This window comes from Heliangelus exortis, chromosome 7 (assembly GCF_036169615.1).
Source record: "Heliangelus exortis chromosome 7, bHelExo1.hap1, whole genome shotgun sequence".
Lineage (NCBI taxonomy): Eukaryota > Metazoa > Chordata > Aves > Apodiformes > Trochilidae > Heliangelus > Heliangelus exortis.
This window is the reverse complement of record NC_092428.1, coordinates 34000999-34020871: the sequence shown is the minus strand read 5'-3', so window position 1 is coordinate 34020871 and position 19873 is coordinate 34000999. Positions and strand designations below refer to the sequence as shown.

Here is a 19873-nt window from a genome sequence, read left to right as displayed (position 1 = left end):
CCTGGGTGTCCTCAAGGGAGTGGGCAGGGAGGGACCTGCCCTACCTCAGCACTAGCATGGGGACACAGGGGGACACTGCCCTCCAGGGTGCCTCTCAAACTTTCCAAGACAGACTTCCTTCCATAGGCAGTTTCACACAGCAAGCTTTTACATTTCTTTTAGATTTATCCACTTTTCACAGCTTTACTAAAATATTGTTTTGACTTTAAAGGAAATTCAGAGCACAACTTTTATGTCACACCCCTGATTTTTGTATCAGGGTATTTCATCCTGACCCTGCAAGTGCAGTGCCCCCTCCTCTCCCAAAAGGGGGGTCACTCAGCCTCTGAGCACCCAAAGGCTCAGGATGCCCATGGAAGGGACTGGTTCAGCTCCCACTGCCTTCAGGGAGGGACATTTCACCACCAGGCTGGTGCCTTAAAGCCACCCTGACAAATGACACACACCCACACCCAAAAATAAAACCAAAATCAGAGTTCTGGAACACAGGCAGTAACCCAAAGCTTAGAGATTATAATTCAAAACATGCAAGGTCCAAGTTCCAATGCTTCCTCAGTTTACTCACCATCAGGAACACGCAGCAGCTTCCCCTCCATCCCAGCAGAACCAGCAAACTCCTGGTGCTCCCAGGACTGGAGCACCACACACATCTTCTGGGGCACACAGAGAAACCACCCCCAAGAACAACCTGAAGCTGGAGCAATTGCCTGGGGGCTGGGGGAACCACCCAATAAATCCTGTTGGGATGATGGCACCCACCTGAGCAAACCCTCCTCTTGCTGATGCAGCGATTGGCAGCACCTTGCCCAGCCCCAGCCTCAGGAAGAGCAGGGAACCAACTCCAAGGTCATTTCATACCCAACCTCCCCTCCAGAGCTGAGCAGCTGGGCTTTGGCTGGACCCCCTGGCACTCCCCCCTTGTACTGCCCACCCCCCCTATGCAAACACATTCCTGGGCTCTCATATAAAGGGTCACCAGGACATCTCTGGTGCAGGTCCCAGCCTGCTGGGAAGGAGGTGGCCCAAGGGTGTGTTTGCTGCAGGTGTCAGGGGCTGAGCCCTGCTTAAAGCCACCCTGACAAATCACACACACCCACATCCAAAAATAAAACCAAAATCAGAGTTCTGCCCTGCAGCCCCTCCAAGCCATGGCTGGTGGCTTCTGGGACAGGGGACACAGGAGCCTGGAAGCCCTGGGTCCCAACATTCTGCTTGGAGCACTGAAGAGGCACAGGATTGGTCCATCCCTCAGCTGGGTTGTGCTCCAGCTCCAGCCATGCTCAGCTCTCTCCTGGGGTCCTCAGGTGTTTGGCAGCTCCTCTGCTTGGTGCTGGGACCCCAACACCACCACCAGCTCCTTGAGCAGCAAATCCCACTGCCCCAGGAGGTCAGGAGTGCCAGGTCCGGGGCCCAACAGTGCCAGTTTGGTTACATTTGTATAGGAAACAAGGAGAAAATTGCATCAGCAGGAGTGATTAATCACCAGGAAAAGATTTTCAAGAGGTTTTGCAAATTATCTATTATTATTATTATTATTATTATTATTATTATTATTATTATTATTATTATGGTTTTTAAATCAATAATACACATTGGGGTCCATATTTGGGGACAACCTCAGCAAAGCCCCCCTGGGACTGATTTATCCCCGGGATCAGGTCTGATGGGCACAGGGATTCACTGGAGCAGCGTTGAGGCCCCTGGAAATGGGAGTTCCCAGGATCTGAGCAGAAGGAAGGGAAGTGTGCTGTTATGTGTAACAAGTGATTATATGGCACTTAAACAGGAAATCAGATGCTTCTTATACTGCAGTCTGTTAGGCAAAGAAACACGGTAATGGGCGAGGTGAGAGGTGGTTAATACTGTAATGTTTCCCTGTGCACCACTGGTGGAACCATTCTGGAATATTGCATACAATTCCTAGCATATACATACACGGAAATGTCTCTGAAATATATAATGCTTGCTGGAATGTTGCATGAGGGAGTAAAAGATCACTGTCTGCTACTGTCTGAAAGATGATAAATACCCCGCAAGAAGGAGGCTTTTTTTTTTTTCCTTTTCCAGTGATCAAACTTGCCATAATTGTGAACAGTGGGATTAGCACCGGGTCCAGTGCTTTCCTGAGAGTTACAGATGATTCCAGGTGCTGATCAGCTTCCAGCTGCAATAAATACATCACTGCAAGGCCTTCCTGGGTCTCCTGGCTACTGAGGGGAAGTGGAAAACAGGGGCTTCAGAGAGGAGGAACAACACAGGACAGATAAATGACATCTGCCAAATCACATTTTTGTTGTTTTCCATTTCTTTTGGATATCTGAGCTTGGGAAAAAAAAAAAAAAAAAAAAAAAGTTTTAAGATGGTAAAAGGAACAGTTAACCTGAGAAATGTGAGCTGGGGGACAGGGTCTGAGGGGAAGGCATCAAAACCCTTCTGCCTGCAGCATCTGAACCAGTCTGGACCAACCACAAGGTGAGAGCTCTTAAAATAATAAAATAAGATTCCTTCCCACCCCTCCCACTCCTATAATTCTTTTGCTAATTTAAATTCATCAATTTGAATTAAAAACCAGCACCTTGTCATGTCTGAGCTGTTGGTACCTTTTCCCAGGAAGGGAGGCTGAGGATGTTGAGGATGCTGAGGATGCTGAGGATGCTGAGGATGCTGAGGATGCTGATGCCTTGTGCCCTGTCCCAGCCCAGCTGGGGGTGGGAGATGGGAGGGAAATGCACCATTTCCCCTCAAAAACTGTGTTTAATTGGAGCATTGTGAGGGGGACTGTAAAACCTGACAGTTTTACACCCATGTTATGAAGAGAGAACAGACGAGTTCCCCTCACCCACACTGATCAATTTTTCCCTTTTTTTTGTGCATTAAGAGTTCTGGATAAATTGCATTGACATGTTTTAAATTGCTGAACAGCTTCAGGTGAACTTTACAGGTGTCAGCTGGCATCTATAAACTGTCCAAGAGTCCTATAAAAACTGTGAAACAAGAGCAAAATTAGGAGGTAAACCTATCATTTAGAAAAAAACCAAACAAACAACAAAACAAACTAGAGAAGAATATTTGTAGTGTTACTTTTTAAGAGGGGATTGGAATGGAGAATTGCAGGTAGCAAAGACCTTCTGACACTGCTAATATTCAAAGTGCACTAATGAATTAATTTAATTACCCCCAAAATTCTTGCTTTCTCTGGTCATGTCGTGATGGCCACCTTCAACTCTGTGCTGATGTATGAGAGCAGGGCATAAAAGGTTATTTAAAAAAACTTGTATCTTATTTCATGTCCAAATTTCACAGCTATTACAGCAAAATGAAAGCAACAAATAAGCTCTTAATCTTCTATAATTTCTGTTAACAAAAGAGCAGTTAAACATTTGTGCCTTATAAAAACTGAGCATCTGATTGAGAAGCAAATTCAATCAGCAGAGCACAGCTTCTGGAAATGCAACATGGAGAAGCAGGTTGTGGCTGGAATTCCACCCAAAACAAAGCAGACAAATAAAAACACACTGAAATCTATTATTTAGTGGGTTCAAAACATATCTAGGCAGGTCTACGAGGTATCAGCACCTGGGACCAGTCATTTAACCTTAAAAGAAATGAAGACCTGCATCATTTTTAAACTCATTTCCTGCTTTATTCGCTGTTTGTGTTCAGCCAAAGTTCATTTCTCACAAAGCTGCTCAAGCAGGAATAGCAGCCATGTCCATAATTTATGCCATAAAAATACAGAACCTGGAGGGAAACAAATAGCCAGGCTGATGTGCTGGTGGGAGGTGTCCCTGCCCACGCAGGGGGGTTGGATCCTGATGATCTGTAGGGTCCCTTCTGACCCAAACCCTTCCCTCATTCTGTTAACAGCACTGTGCTTCTTGCTTTGGTTCTGTGACTGCAGAGCAAGCTCCCTCATCTTCCAGGGTTTGAGCCTCACTTTTTCTTCTTGGGATGGGGGAAGAAAAAATTTTTTTTTGCCAGTCCCATCATTTCTATGTTAGTTTTTGATGGGCACAGGTAAGGTCTAACCTTGCTGGCTCAGGGGTCCCAAAAACTTCTCTGGCTCCACAAGAGGCAAGAGACCACAAACAGTTCCCCTGATGGGCACAGCCCAGCATCCTCCTGGGTACTGAGCTGCCACCACCTGCCAGCATTTTGTACACGGGATTATCAGAAATATTCACAACATTTTTACCTTGTAACTTCTCCCTCTCGTGCTTCACATGCACCGAGTTACTCAACTGAGCTACAGGTTTGGAAAAAAAACAGTTTTATATTTATTATTCGAGTCCTTTGCTAGGACAAGAACACAGTAAGTGCACATAATTGAAGCAGATAACTCCAACTTACTCTCCCTGCGAGTGTATTGCCAGGCACATACATCTTGATTAGATCATTTTCCTTTTAAAAGGGAAGCAGTTTTGCATGGTGATGTCTCAGACAATTTCCAGCCGAGTCTGCTGGTGGAGTCCTCTGCTAGAAATATTTAAACTCAATATTCTCCTCGCTGTTGTTTATCTCCTCGTGAGGCCCACGTCTCCCTCCCTCCTTCCCCCTGCCTCCATCACCAGGTTGCAGCATTCCTCACCAGCCCAGGGGCCTGCAGGAAAACATTCCCTGTGCCTGCTGCTTTCTGGGTGAATCCCTGAGCCAGGGAAGAGGGGGAGAGGAGAAGGGGCTGCGTTTTGCATTTCCCCCCCTCCTGACAGCCCCGTCCGGCTGGGGCTGGGGGAGTTGCTGTGGTTTGGGCTGGGGTGGTCCCTGGTGAGGGTTGCTGCTGAACTGGTGGGCACCAGACAGGTCACCTCCCACCCCCTGACCCCGATCCAGGAGGTGTCTGAGCCAGGGGACTGCAGGCAGTGCACAAAGACAGTTCCTAAAGGAAGGGGCCACTGCTTCAGTCAACGTCCTCTTACATCCCTGACACTTCCCACTCAAGTGTTTAACCTCCAGCACTGGAAGAGATGACATTACTTTTTTGGTTTTTTTCATGGTTTGGGGATTATGACCTTTTCCATCACTGGACTTCACTTACTTCCCTTTCTGCATAAAAAAAAAAAAAAAATTTAAAAATTATAAAAATAACCGGGAGAGATTTCAGCACATGAGGAAAATGATTTTGTGACTACTAAAAACAGAGAGAGTCTTTACACAAGGTGATTAAAAATAACCCACAAGCTGAAAGTTATCCCCCTTTAAAGGAACAGCCTCATTAAGGGAGGCTTATACCCAAAATGCTTTTCCCTAAAGGCACCCAGAGATGCTCCTGGCATCTGCATCCTTGCTCTGGTGGCATTACTGAGCACAGAGTAAAAGTGGAGCAGGAGTTACTCTGAGGTGTAGGTGCGTGGGGATCAGGACCATGCACTGGTAAGGGCAGTGGCTTCACTGGAAACCCTATTACTGACGTAGCAGAGGGGAACTTGGGTGCTTGGGTTCAGCCTCCCACGAACAAGAGGGGTTTAGTGAGCCACAAGTGCTTCATCCTCTGCTCAAGACACGGCTGCAGCACGTCCACTTGCAAAAAAAAATTAAAAAAAACCAAAAAACACAACAACAACAAAAAAAAAAAAGGCTGCAAAGGAAGGCAGGCTGCTGCCAGGAACACCCTGATTTGGGAGCAGACAAGATGCCCCAGGCTGATGGAAAAGTGAAACTGCCAAGGTAACACGTTTATCCCGTGGGGAAACCTCACTGCTGGCTTCTGTAGCATCCCCGCAGAGCTGGAGCCAGGAGTTTCACTGCCTGAGCACTAAAAGGAGCCACTGCAACACACCGAAGGCTGGAGGTAAGATTAAAAGGAGGAGGAGGAGGAATCAAAACTGCTGATAGAGAGCGCGGTGCACTAAAAAAGTGAGCTAGGAATAAAGAGATAAGGAGCACCAAGATGTTGTCTCAGTTCTACTCTAATAACTTAAGTAGCTGCCGTTAGACAGCGGTCCCAGGGCTCCGTAATTTAATCTGGGAGTGAAGGATGCCAGGAATACAGACAGTGTCAAAATAAAAGGGACCACTGCTAGCCTGCCAGCAGCCCCCTGACTCCACGGGGCTGCAGACCAGCCAGGTGGTCCAAAGCCTTGAGAAAGAACAGGGTTTGGTGGTTTTAAATACCTGACACTGTTCAGCAGTTTGCATGCACGCTGCTGATGTAAAAGGCTGAGGCACAACCCAGCTTTTCTCTTCTGAGGAGCACAACGAGCCTGTGAAAAATATATGATCTTTTTAAATTTTTAAAAAAGCGGAGGGGTAAGGATCCTGGCGACAGAAGGAGAGTGGCACAATTAATTTCCAAGCCAGCAGCAGCAGGCAGCCCTGCTGTGGGCCGTAACCAAGGGCGGTGCTTGGTGCAGGGGGTGGGAAGGGGGAGGTTGGGGGGCAGAGCACAGGGCAGCCCCCACGGGTGGCACGGACAGAGCTCCTGCCTGGGGGGTGTTGTGAGGCTGTCGAGGAATCTGGTTCAGAAATATTTTGTGAACATCTATCTGCCTTAACGAGCCTGGCTCAGCCTCCCTGCGCCAAGCAGCTCCTTGCAGAACGAAGGCAAATCCTCCAGGAACCGTTTTCCAGCAGGGTGGCTTGGGGTTGGTGGTGAGGATCAGCAGGGCTCAGGCCTGGGAACACCAGCTCACCCTGTGTGTCTGCTTCCCCATTTCATCCCTGCTGACCTCACAAGGCCCACAGAGACCTTTTTTATCTTCCTGGTCAGGACCAGTTTTTAAAGCTTGTGTGTATTATTCAGTTTTACAGATGCTTAAACTCCCCTTGAACGAGTGCCCAGAACTTTACCAACCCATCCTGTAACATAATTAAGGCCCAGACCCTCCACTTCCCTCTGTGGGCCTCCCTAAGGCCACCATCAGGTGTTTTCTACTGGGTCACCAGATCCTAGATCCATCCCCCAAGCTCCAGGCCAGGTATGGACAACCTTCCGCCAAGCACTAAGTCAAAGCAGCTCCACTGACTGTCCCCGTGGCAGGGGCACATCAGGACACGGGAGAGCAGCAGCAGGCTTGTGTTGTCTTTTCCAGGTCTCAACCCAACTTCCCACTCCCCCAGCACATTTGGACAGCTCTTTCCCAAGCCCTTACACAGGTGTCAGCAGCAGCCAGGCTTGCCCGTGGGCAAACACAGCAGGAACAACCCCGGGAGGTCCCTCTGTCCAGGACAAGCTGAAAGCTGAGGGACACCAGAGTAGCATTGGCCACAGCCACCCCATCCCCATGCCAGCCCAGTCCCAGGGCTAACATCCTAACATCCTCCAAAGTGCCCCTCAGGGTCTGCTGCCAGGTGCCTGGGACCTCACTCCTCTCCCCCCTGCTCAGAGCATTTTCTCTGTATGAGTTACAGCCAAACCAGAAGGGTGGGTGCTGTCAGAACAAACCTGAAGGTGAATGTTACTTGATTCTATAACATTGATGACATTTTTTTTTTAATAAATGCTTCTCCATTCTCCTGCTTCACCACAGGAATCTGCCTGACTTGAAAACTGCTACTTTTCTTTCTTTTTTTTTTTTTTTTTTTCTAAATACCTTCACCTCTTGCAACTGCACATCACTGGATCAGTAGAAAGTATCCGAGGTAGCAGAGAGCTTGCTGAACACCACAGCAGTGATCCCCTCCTCGAAGATTAACCAATGCTGCAAGAGTTCCTCTGCTAAACTGGGAGAGGGAGGAGAAGAGCAGAAATAAACAAAATAAGACTGTTCCAGCCGGTGGCACGCAGTGTGAGCGTTCCCAAACCAAAGGTTTCGTGTCGCCGGGAAGTTCTTCAGCCCTGGTACCTGCGACCGCGTCGCGTCCGCTGCGAGCCGGGAGTGCGAGCTGGGAGCATCCATCCGAGGCAGAGCGGGTCAATTAAAACAGTTCAACAGTTTAGCAAAGATGTGACCGGCGTCTCTCCAGCAATTCCTCTTCTGCGGGTGAGCCAAAGTTCGGAGCCACAACTTCCCCCGCGCGGTGCCACCGGGGGGCTGCAGCCCTCGCCTCTCCCCCCAGCCCCCCCAACACGAACTCTTGCCTTTCTCCAGCCCTTTGGCTCCGGGAATTGCTCCCCCCAAACCCACCCGCACCCCCCGGGGCAGCGCCACAACCTTAAGGCGGGCGGCACCGCCAGGGCTGCGAGACCCCGGGACGGGCTCGGGGGGACAGGGGGTACCGCTCCGCGGGGCAGTCCCCGGGGTAGGTGGAAGGGGGGGGGGAAGGGGGAGAGGTCCCGGACCCCCCCCCGGGGCCGCGGCGCCGATTCCGCCCCCGCGGGCGCCCCGCGCCTCCCGCCCGCCCCCCGCCCGCGCAGCGCGGGGAGGGGGTGTGGGGGGGGGACGGACGCTTGCGCACTGCTGCGCTCCGCGCACCGCCGTTGCCCCACCGAGCCTCGGCGAGGAGGCTGCGGTGGGTAAGTAGTGTATTAAAGCGCGCAGAGCACACGCGCACTCCTCCGCCGGCCCCCTCCTCAATAAACGCTGCCCTCCGCGCAGGGTTGGGGCTTTCCCTCGGACAAACCTCTCCCGGCCCTAATTACCCGCGCAAAGGTAAGCGCCCGCGGACGCGTGTCCCGCTCCGGCCGCGTCCCTGCTTGCGCGCCTCTGCGCGGGGGCGGGGGGTTTGGAGAGGGGGGGAAGGGAGGGGAGGGGGTCGGGGCCGCCCGCCCGCTTACCTGGGACGGGCCGTGCGCGGGCGTAGCGCGCATCGCTGCGCGCCTCTGCGCGCCCACACGTGTCCTGCCCAGCCGGTACACGGCCACCGGCGGCGAGCGCTGTTCCCGTCTGCGCCGGCGGCCGCTTGCGCGCAAGTAGCGCGGCGGGGGTGGGTGGTGCGGACGAGTGCGGAACGTGGCCGTGGTGGGGCCTCGGCTGCGCGGCCGAGTCTCCGGGGTTGTTTGGGGTTTTTTTACCCCCTCCCGGGCAGAAAAGCGATGAGCAGGGCGCTGACGGGGCCGCCGCGCCGAGGTGCCCGGGCTAAAAGGCAGGAAGCAATTAAAACTCCTCCTTTCGGATTAACAACCAAAAATTGATCGATCTGTCAGGAATACTGTTGATTTATGAAAGGTGCTTATTTCCTTGGTATGGAGAATTTTATGTTCTCTAGGTGAAACTGAGTTCACCCAGCTCCAGAGTAGATTGATGTTTTAATAAAAATAAATAAAGGGAAAAAGCTCGCCTGGTCTTTGGGGACATCAAATCTCAAATCGCGAAGTTAGACTAACAAATCAAACCGCATTATCTTTTTTTTTTTTTTTTTTTTTTTTTCGCTATTCCGTATCTTTGAATCTTACGCCGAAAAAGCCAAAATGGCAAAGCAAGCTCCGTCGCCTTTGTGTTGTGTTTGTGTGTGCGTGTGTCTCCTTCCCCAAAGTTTCCGTACGGTGTTTAAAAGTTCCAATAACAAGTAATCAATGCTTCGGAGGCGGCGTGCGTGGCGGGGGGCTGCGGGGCCGCGGTGAGTGCTGGCGGGCGCGGTGCGCGGCCACCCGCGCAGTGTCCTGTAGATGGCACAACGTCCCCACGCTAGAGCCGCGGCCGCTGCTCTGCAGCGAGAGGGGGAATCTGGCGAGGGAAATGTCGAGCTCAGCACTTGTTGTTGACTCAAACCAGGGGCGCGTTTTGGGGTTTTTTTTGTTGTTTGTTTGTTTTCTTTTCGGGTTGGTTTGTTTTTTGGTTTTTGGGTTCTTTTTTTCCCAGAACTGGGAAGTTCTTTAGGAAATTCAAACCCCGCCCGGCCGCGGGAATTTCCGCGCCTCCCGCAATCCCGGAGCGCGGGAAGGTGCCGGGGAAAAGTGGAGCTGTGCGGGAGCCCGGAGGAGCATCGGTCCGGCCCGCACCCGCCCCGCAAAGCCCGCGGGGGCCTGGCCGGGCTGGGCGGCAGCCGGGCGCCCCGACACGTTCGTCTTTGCAATGTAAATTTCAGCGGGACAAATTGCTTATTAATAGTCTAGAAGAGAAGGCAGTTTCTTTCTTTCTTCTTTTCTTCCTCTGTTTTTATTTCTGCATGGCCCCCAGCTATGCTCTGGGCAGCCTCACCGCCCAGCGGCTTCCTCTTCATTTCAATATCCTAAAGAAAATGCAAATCACCGCGCTGTGGCCTTTTTAAAAAGTTAAATTAGCAACAGCTTTAAGTGACTCCATTAGTATGGAAAACATACAAATGTTTAATGTGGGAATAGCTTCTCTTTTTATTTTTTTTAATGTTTTTTTCCCGTGCTGCTCACCCCGCTCCACCAAGGGAGGAAGGTTGTGGGTTTGCCGAGGGGTTTTACCCTCCAACCCCCCGGTGAAGCACCCCGGGGCTCTGCGGCAGCTCCGCGCACCCCGGACCTACTCTTAAGGCTTTAATTATCAAAAAAAACCCCAAACCCTTCTGTGACTTGCGGAGTGAACGGCGAGGCAGCGCCTGGCTCTGGGGCAAGGGCATAGGGACTTTTCCCCGGTGTCTGTGTCGTGTGTCCCCCCTCCCCAGGGCACCCGTGTCCCGCCCAGGCACAGAGCCCTGCGCTGCCCTCTGCCCGGTCTCTGCGCTCCTCCAGCCCGTTTTCCGGCTGCTTCCCGGTTTTCCCGGGCTGTCTCCCGGTGAGCATCCCGGTACCGGGCTGGGGCACCCACCGCTGTTCGCCTCGGGGAGAAAAGTACTTGTTAAAGAGGAAAGTTTTGCTCCGCCAGTGAGGCAGCGGCGAGGTCCCCGCTCCGCGCCCGTTGTCGCCCCGTATCGCGATTATTTGGCTGTGCTCGGGCACAGGATGGTCGCGGATCCCTTTAGGGCAGAGCGTCGGGGAGAGCGAGCTCTGACCAGGAAAGAGTTAAGGTTTATATTATTCAGTAGAGGTCTTGTTAGGATGTAATCTGCATTTTCTAACTACTGCGTAATAAAAAGTGAGAAGTTTTGAGACACCTTTCTTGATTATACCTTTGGCGATACTTTAGGTTTTACATTTAATTTGCATTTTGTTCTTAGTGAATATTGAAGTCTTGAGTGGAGGATTGAATTTTATTAGGACATCTGGACTGACAATATCAAATCAGACACCAACGTCCCAAAGCATGCTAAAATTTCAGAGTTAATTAGAACGAAGTGTGTTTAATTAAAGCCAATTATAATATCTGAAATTATCTGATCTATCCTTGTTTGTTCAGTTGGAGTCAGTTTATATTGTTCTCGCCACACGACAGGACCTGTCCGGCCGCCAACTCCCCGCGGCCCCGGTTGCGCACCCGCGCCCCTACCGCGCCCCACCGCGGGGGCGGATTCTCCTCCGCCCGCCGCCTGCGCGGCTCCGGGCTGGCAGGGAGCCACGGTCCCCTTCTCCCCCTCCTCAAAGGCCCCGGGGAGCGGCGAAACGGCGGAGGGAGGTGGGGGGGGGAGCGGCCCCGTATCATCCCCCCGGGCCGCCCCGCCGGGAAGGGCCGCGCTGTCGGACAGCCGGGAGCCGGGCTGAGCCGCGGGGAGTTTTCCCTTCCCAGGAACGGCTCTCGTCGGACTCATGGCTGGCATTCAGGCACAAGGAAAGTTTAAATCTTTTTATTATCTTTTTTTTTTTTTTTTTTTTTTTTAGCTAATTCATGGTGTAACAATATATAACAATATCGGGGCGCTGGGCCGCGAAATCCCTCCTGGAGGAGCGCAGGGCCAAGCGCCAGTTTGTGTCCAACACCCCTGCGCCCACCAGGAGTTTCTTTTCTCCAAGGTGGCTGCTCCATCTCGCCGCGCAGCCTGGCCACAGGGCGCGTAAAGGTGCGGGAGATGCCCGCGCATCTCGCCCAGAGACCCCAGGGCAGCCCGGCACCGACGGCGCTGCCCGAAGAGCCGGGGTAGGGATGGGGACAGTGGCCCCCCTCCCGCACCTTGTACCGCGCCCGCGGAGCCGGCTGCCTGCCCTGCGTTGAGCGCGCAGTGAGTCAGCGTCCCCCCACCCCATCCGCCAGCTGCCGCTCCCCCCCAATCCCCGCGTATCCCCGCGCAACCCGACGCATCCCCGCGCCCGGCTGCGCTCCGCTCCTTAGGGCAGTGCGGGGTCGGTTTCGCACCGCTCTCCCCGAGCTGTTTACAGCCGGCTCTGCCCCGGCCCCAGGGTGCTCAGGAATTCGAATTCAAGTGTTGAAATCGGCCCAAACCGGGTAAATAAATAAATCCCAAAGGGCGGGGGAGGCCGGCGAGCCGGAGTAGAGCAGCCCCAGGGACGCAAACCCTCTGCGCGGGGCGGCCTCCCCGCAAACTTTGCCCTTTGCGGGGCAATGGGGGCCTTGGTCGCTGGAGGAGGGGGTCAATGTGTCCCCAGACCCCCTCGGCACCTCCCCTGCTCCCGGCTCCGCTCCTGGGCCCCGGCTCGGCCTCAACGCGACCGCCGTCCCGCCCTGAGCGCAAGCTGCGCGCTGCACCGCGCAAGGGCCTGACCGGCCCGCCCGGGAGCTGGGCCCCTGCGCTAATTAGCATCTCCGTGAATTAAAGTTGGCCCCGGCGGGCAGCCCCATCCTCGCCAGCGGGGCCGCGGTACCTGGGCATCCTCTGCCAGAAAATACCCGAAAATAGAAATTTATCACTGCCCTGCAACGCAGGAAACCAGAGTTAGCAGAGATTTGTTTCGCTTAAATCGGGCATAAATTACACCCACTGTAACCGGGCACGCAAGTAATGAAGGCGCCTTCAAACAATAAAATTGAAATATGCCCCTTGGCGAGGTTTTGCGGGGCTCAGACGTACCTCCCCCACCCCAAACGGCGAAAGAAGGGCCTGGGCTCCGCGCCCCGCGGAACTTTCCTCTGAGAAAGTTTCTGCGGTGAAATCGGCTGCGGGGGGCATGGAGCGGGTGCGGTGAAGTCAAAAGAGGGGCTTCAAAGTTCTGTGATTTAAAACGTGAAATGGATAAAATAATCATATTTAAAATAAATAAATAAAAGTAAGATTTAAAAAAAAAAAAAAAAAAAGTGAAATGATTAAGATAACAGTCCCGAGGGGATTGTGCAGGATGGGGAAAAACATAAAATAATGAAGTTTAGGAGGATTCTGATAAACCGTCCGCTCCCCGCACAGCCCGCAACTGGGGGCGGGGGAGGTGGGGGGTGTCCCCAGCCTGATTTACCGGGGCCGGGGAGCGGGGCCGGGCCGGAGGGCGAGGAGGGGGAGCCGGGGGAGGGGGACAGCTGGGCTGCGGCCATCTGACCGGCTCCGCCGGTGACATCTGGGAGCCCACTGGTGTGTGGCACGCGCATCGCTTGATGTCGCTATTTAAATGCAAATTTGCGGGGGGATCAGTGAAGCCTCACCCCGTAAATTCACACAAAAGGGAGACTTGGCGCGCCGCGCCGGAGGAGGAGGAGGAGGAGGAGGGCTGCAGAGCCGGGAGGGTTCGGGCCGCCCCCCACCAGCCGCCCACACACCCCTGCCCGCCTGGTTCTGCGGTGCAAGGTGCGGCGGTGGCGGGCCCGGCCCTCCCGCCCCCCGCGGGAGCGGTGCGGGGTCGAGGGGCACCCCCCGGGCTGCTGAGAACTAATTGGGGGGTTGGAATGGGGTGTGTGTGGGGGGGGGGGCTACCCCGCGGGATGCCGGCTCGGGAGAGGTGCAGGGAGCATCCCGGGCCGGGCTGCCGGCAGCCAGCAGCGGGGTGACACACACACACACACGCATTAAAAAAAAAAAAAAAAAAAAAAAAAAAAAGATAAAGTTGGTGAATGATAAAGACCGTATTTTCCACGCTTTGGGTGCAGGACCAGATGATCTAGAAAATGAGCTGAAATAGATTCAGCCTCAGAGCCTGTTGTGAAGAGCAGCTGATTCCCCCATTTCTGGCCAGATGGCTTCTGAACACAGATTTGCATTCATTTTCGCTTAATATCGTCCAAAATAGTGGGGCAGCTGCATTTGTTGTCAAAAAGGTTTAAAACTCCCTTTCTTTCTGGGGCAGGATCGTTACCTTATGTGATGGGCTTATGGAACTTTCCTTTTTTTCCCCCCTCCTTAGTCAACAGTATCAGATTTAAAAGGATTTGTTTTAAAACCTTCTAATTTGGTAATCAGATTTAAATCGCCTTGGCGCGTGTAATCTGAATTAAAGATACTGTAAATGATTTTAAGCATTATGCTTTCGTTAGCAGAACGAAGGACCAACTTTCGGCATTGTTCGGTGCGTTTGGAGGAAACACGTTACAATTATAGCGTTGTTTGGGCATTATTTTTTACCTGGTTTGGAGGAGGGCGGGTTGGGCGGGCGGGGGGACCGGCAGCCCCCGGCCCCCGCCCGAGGTCCCTCCGTGTTTCAGTGCCACCAAATGCCATTTCCCCATCCCCGAGCATTGTTTGGGAACTTTGCTTTGCTCGTCCCTTCGCGATAAAAAAGTGTTTGGGTTTGTAAACTGCTCTCCTGTACCTCCAAAGCTCCGGGCTGGTGGTGAATACAGGAATTTTCTTTTAATTTATCATGAATAGTTTCCATACACTTTGATTTAAGGTTATTAACATTCTATAGACAGTGGCATCTTTAATATGTGGCGATCGCTTCTAAAGACTAATCTCATTACCCTCAAATAGTCATAAAATATGATTTTATTATACTTACGTATTTAATTAGACGGCCAGCAATGTAATGGATTTTGAGATCGGGTAGAGCAACAGCTTTGATAATTCACTTATCTTTGGCAATAGTCATTAACCCCCAACACCAGCAAAATAGATTGCTTTCTAACACATCTCTCTCTCTCTCCTCTCTGTTTTATTTATTTATTTTATTTTATTATTATTTTATTTCCTCACCCCTTGGAGAAAGGGTCGGGGAGGGGGGGTGTTGTCTCCTAATAACACAATTCGGACTTCGATTTTTGCACGGTTTCATTAAAATATTAACACGCAGACCTTGGCAATCCCTGATAATAATAATTATTAATAGTAATAAAAATAATGACGATAAAGGAATCCTAACCCACACTGAGCAGAAAAAACTCGTCACTCCAGGTGGATATATATATATATATATATATATATACAGACACACGATCAAGGCGCACATATAGGTACACATGTCGCCTTCAGACCTATCTATTGATGCATCTGTCTGGGTACTTATGGATAGAAATATATATAAATAGAGGGTGGGAGGGGGGTGGTACTCGCCCCCAGCATCCGGCCACCCTTTGTCCAGCCCCACCAGGGTCACAGCCCCGACCCTGTCCTGCGGCCCACGCCGAGTGGGGGGTTCATTAGCGGGGTTAATTTAAAGAAGATATTTGAGACATCGCTGCCGCCCTCGCTCCCGGACCCCCGGACCCCCCACACCTCCGTTCAGGGGTGTAGGGGGTCCGGAGGACCGGGCGGGACCGCGGGAGCGAGCTCCCGAACCCCACGCTCCAAATATGGCCCAAACCCCTCCTCTTGCTTGCGTCATCAGTGACGCCACCTCTCCCGCCGTGGCGGGGGCCCGGCTCCCGGGGAAGGGCGCGCTCCTCGGGGAGGGAGGGCCGGGCTCTGCGCGCCTCCGTCCATTCCGTGAGACGCCGCGGGCCCGCGCCCCGTTCTCCCGTGTGCCCGGGAACACCTCCGCGGTAATCACTATTTTTTTTTCGCTTCTTTCCTTTTTTTTTTTTTTTTCCCCTCTCTTTTCCCCCCCCCTCCCCCCCCCCCCCGTTTATTTGTCTTTTGGAGCAGGAGAGCCTTGCCAGAAAGTGGTCGATTCAGCAGTGTCCTGAAGCTTTTTTTTTTTTTTTTTTTTTTTTTTTTCCTCCCCTCTCGTGCCGAGGCGGTTTTTTACTAGGATGACACCACGTTGAGCGCGTCTGCAAACAACAACAAAAATATTTATTCTTTTACCCCCTCACCCCCCTTTAAAAAAAAAAAAAAGCCACCTCGCCGTGTCGCCGGCTGCAGTTATACTTTTTCTTTCTTTTTTTTTTTTTTTTTTTTTTTTTTCCTTTTTTTTTTTTTTTTCTAAACCACCAAACTGGAACGCCATCCAACTCGCTGCACAGAAGTACTCAGTAAATTGTTTATGTCGTGCCAATACAGGACAGATTGAAGAAGGAAGCAAGACTTGAACTGGGCTTTTCTCCTACTGATCACAGGGAGTAAAGTCATCTCTTATATTCCAGTCGCCAAGGAGAGAGAGAGAGAGAGCGAAAATCAAGCAACAACCGACCCACCCCGTATCTGACATTTCCCTCAATTTTAACCCCTTTTGGTTAGGAGCTGGTTTTGCCCAAATTTGTTTTAATGTTTGGGATTCAGGAAAATATACCAAGAGGTGGGACGACCATGAAAGAAGAACCGCTGGGCAGTGGGATGAATCCCGTCCGCTCATGGATGCATACTGCGGGGGTAGTGGATGCTAACACGGCCGCCCAAAGGTACGTCTGCCAAATCCTCTCCCGGCGGTTTTCTCCTCCTGTATTTCTCATCCCGGCCGTAAATCCCCCCCCTACACACACACCACCCCCCCACCCCCCCCCGCCCGCCCCGTATCAGTTACAGCCTCCCCGCTCCGCGCCGCTCCGCGCTCCCCGCATCCCTCCGCGGCCGCGGTGCCTGCGCGCCCCTTCCCGCCGCTCTCACCCACGCCTTGTCTTGTTTTCTCCCGCAGCGGCGTGGGGCTGGCTCGGGCACATTTCGAGAAACAGCCGCCTTCCAATCTCAGAAAATCCAATTTTTTCCACTTCGTCTTAGCTCTGTACGACAGGCAGGGGCAGCCAGTGGAGATTGAGAGAACAGCTTTTGTGGACTTTGTGGAGAAAGAGAAAGTAAGTCCTCCTGTTGTCTTAATTTTTTAATATATTTTTAAATTTTTTTTTAATTTATTTTTTTAAGAAAACGTCTAAGCATGATTTAATCGCTCATTTCGGAGCCGGGCTGCCCTAACGGGACTCCAGAGGCGCTCGGACCACGTGCGGGTTCCCCCGTTATTGCGGCAGCTCTGAATCAATCCCGGTGTTAGAAACTTAACCGCCGCGTCCCCGACTCATTTTAACGCCGGGATAAACGGCTAAACATGACATATTTGCACCGAGATAATGACATCATCAGCGCTCCACAAAGTGGGCTGAATTTCTGCAAAACTGTTAATGCCCAGCCGCTTCAGGGACGAGAAAAAAAAAAAAAAAAATGTGCGTCAGGAGGAGGGAGATTTTTTTTTTCCGTGCTAAATGTAATTATTTATCGTTACTTGCAGGAGCCAAACAATGAAAAAACTAACAATGGGATTCATTATAAACTTCAGTTATTGTATAGCAATGGTAAGTTGTCGTTACCTCATTTTTGAACGCCCGTGTACCGCAGAAAAAACTCTTACTTTCTTTTTCAAGGCCTTTCGGAAAGGGATATAAAAGCTTTTTGAGATTAAAATTACACGCATGTAAACACGGCTCCTGCCTTGGCATATAAGGAAAACAAAACATAAACGATCAATAAGTCAATGGTACTTCACATGATTAACCGGCCGGTCTTGAAGTGGAAAGTAAAAAGGGGGATCGATAGCTGCTCCAGCCGAGCGGCACTTTGCAAGGACTTGTTGGGGTTTGTTTTTGTTTTTGTTTTTTCCCCCAGTGTTCCGAATTACTGGTGATTACTGGGCTGGGGGGAGCGGAGGGAGCAGGCCGAGGGGAGCCGGAGCGGGGCTCCCACAGGGAGGGGATGCGGGTCCCGCTGCCCCAGGTGCCGCGTCCGCCCTCGGGCCCGGAGGGGCTGTGTGGGGCTCGGCCCCCAACACCGGGGTCAGCAGTGGCTGAGAACGCCATCGTTAAGAGATTGCTGCCCTCTTTTTTTTTTCTTCTTCCTTTTTTTTTTTTTTTTTTTTTTTTTTTTTTTAATTTATTTGGCAGGCTGGCACGAGTGCCGGCCCCTGCCCGTTGCAGCTAATTGCCTGACCTCATGCTTTCATTAGGTAATTTGGGTGGTTCGCGATGGAAATCCTAATAGGAATTTGTCTCTGCTTTCCCTCCCCAGGAGTTAGGACAGAGCAGGACCTATATGTTCGTCTAATAGACTCAATGACCAAACAGGTGAGAAAGTTTACGCTTTTCTTAAAAACGCAAGTTGCCAAGTTTTGCCCTGGCTGAGGGGGGTAGGTGGTGGTGGTGGTGGTGGGGTTATCAGCCCCCACAGACCGCAGCTCTCTGTCATTTACCTGAGCGAGCAATTCCGATGCCTATTACTGGAGGGTGTTTTAAAAAGAGAAAAAAAATGTGTGTTGTTGCTGTTCGGGAAGCCTTGGCATTATTAAATTGTGTGTGGGGCATCAAGTAGAACGTCATGTGAACAGCTGTTTGATATAATTAATTTAGAGAAGGAGAGAGGGGGGGAAAAAAAAAAAAAGAAAAAAGAAAAACAAAACACAAACCAAAAGCCAAGTTGCCGCGATTTATTTTTAAACGCACTTTATTTCACACCCACCGCCCCCATCCCCCCCCCCCCCCCAACTTCTTTTGGCGATATTTTTCCTCGCTGAGAAAAGGGCAGTCCTCTTCTTTCGGCGCTCCGAAACGGGCCGGGATTAGTCCTTTTCTTTTATAACGCGATGATCTAGTAACGCGAGACGTTTATTTGGATTTAAAAGTTAAATGTGCTGAGGTGAAAAGTCACCTTGTTCTCTTCTGGTCCAGCCTCACCTCTCAGCCCCCCATCTCCATAATTCAAACTCCGTGCTCCAGGGGTCACCCGCACCCGTCCCTTTCCCTGGGATCAGCTTCTGTTCCTTCCTCAAACCTCTGTCATAGCTTGTAAATAACATAATTACAAGCAGTTCCTTATTAAATTATTTAACCTGTCTTGGTCAACTTTTCCGATGATAACTACGTGTTATCAGCGTTGCCGCACAGCAATTAAAAACAGAAACCTCTTTGCTAGCTTTGGATTTAATCAACTTCGTGGATTTTTTTTTTTTTTTTTTTTTTTTTTTTTTTTGTTTGTTGGGGGTTTTTTTGTTGTTGTGTTGTGGAGGGGGTTTTTTTGTTTGTTTTTAACTAGAGAGAAATTTCACGTTTTGCTTTTGTTCTTAAAATATTATTAATTTTTTTTTTTTTTGGGGGGTGGGGAGGAAGGTAAGAGTGGAGAATAATTTACAGTGCTCTAGTAATCAGATACCAGCGGTGGAAATTAAAACCATTCCAGAGATCTGCTGGATTTTAACACCCCCGCCGTGCTCTGCACGCCTGCTCACATGTAGTAATTTTTGCTAACTTTGCAATCCCCGAGCAAGGGGTAGGCGAGACCTTTCCCCGGGCCGGGATGGGGCCGGCAGCGGAGCGGCCCCGGGCACGGCCGCCCTCTCACCCCGCTGAAACTTTCTACTTTTCTTGACTAAAATCGGGTCGGATCTCGCCGCCTCCCAGTAGTAAAACCCTGTGATTTCCTCCCGGAGAAAAGCAGAGCTGACAGGCGAGGGACAATTACAGTGACAAAGACGAAGGCGTTGTACCCTTCAATAATTATTTCAATAGGTTACAGAGGAGCCCTTTTAAACTCTGAAGCGCTCTCGAGTTGACAATGTGGGTTTATTTCCTTTGTATATAGGACCTAAATGTTTTCGGAAATCGCTGTAGTAGTCTAATTAAGAGGCTGACACAGGCAGCTATAAGTTTCGCTGCCGATGGATGGAGGAGCGGAGGGGATGCGGTTTAAGAACGCTTTTATTGTTCATTTCGGCTCCGTACCTTTGCAGCAGAAAGAGAGCTGGAAATAAAGGCTTTTAATCTCCCCTCCCTGACGGGAGAGGGGGGAAAAAAAAAAAAAAAAAAAAAAAAAGGATAAATAGCCCAGTAACTGATCAAAGAGTCAATGGCGCTGAACCGACAGTTTATGGATTTCTGTTTGTGCTACAAAATAAAAAATAAATCACTTATAAATACGTGGTTTCATCAGAGGAAAAAGTAACAATCACCAGAAGTTATATGGCACGCTGCAACAACAAACA

The 19873-nt window shown here is 51.1% G+C and overlaps 1 protein-coding gene and 1 long non-coding RNA gene across 21 annotated transcripts in view; one reads left to right on the top strand and one right to left on the bottom strand.

The window, feature by feature from the left end:
- Positions 1 to 1524: 1524 nt before the first annotated feature.
- On the bottom strand, positions 1525 to 9322 carry LOC139798700 (uncharacterized). 2 transcript variants are annotated; one of them, XR_011726921.1, is made up of 3 exons: positions 8654 to 9322; positions 7530 to 7913; positions 1525 to 2322 (listed from the first exon to the last, which is right to left on the bottom strand). It is a non-coding gene; the product is annotated as an uncharacterized lncRNA (long non-coding RNA). The 2 variants fall into 2 exon arrangements; XR_011726922.1 differs by lacking the exon at positions 1525 to 2322 and adding an exon at positions 2639 to 2984.
- EBF3 (EBF transcription factor 3) overlaps positions 8295 to 19873 on the top strand; it is a 123471-nt gene continuing 111892 nt past the window's right edge. For 2 of the 19 annotated variants that reach the window (XM_071749692.1, XM_071749690.1), the window contains exons 1-5: positions 15310 to 15518; positions 16198 to 16316; positions 16550 to 16706; positions 17135 to 17198; positions 17908 to 17963. In XM_071749692.1, the coding sequence (XP_071605793.1) occupies positions 15330 to 15518; positions 16198 to 16316; positions 16550 to 16706; positions 17135 to 17198; positions 17908 to 17963 (585 nt within the window). In that variant the 5' untranslated portion in view covers positions 15310 to 15329. Of the gene's footprint in view, positions 8529 to 15307; positions 15519 to 15577; positions 16317 to 16549; positions 16707 to 17134; positions 17199 to 17907; positions 17964 to 19873 lie in introns of those variants that run through there. The other 17 variants (XM_071749695.1, XM_071749688.1, XM_071749693.1 and 14 more) reach the window with 13 other exon arrangements.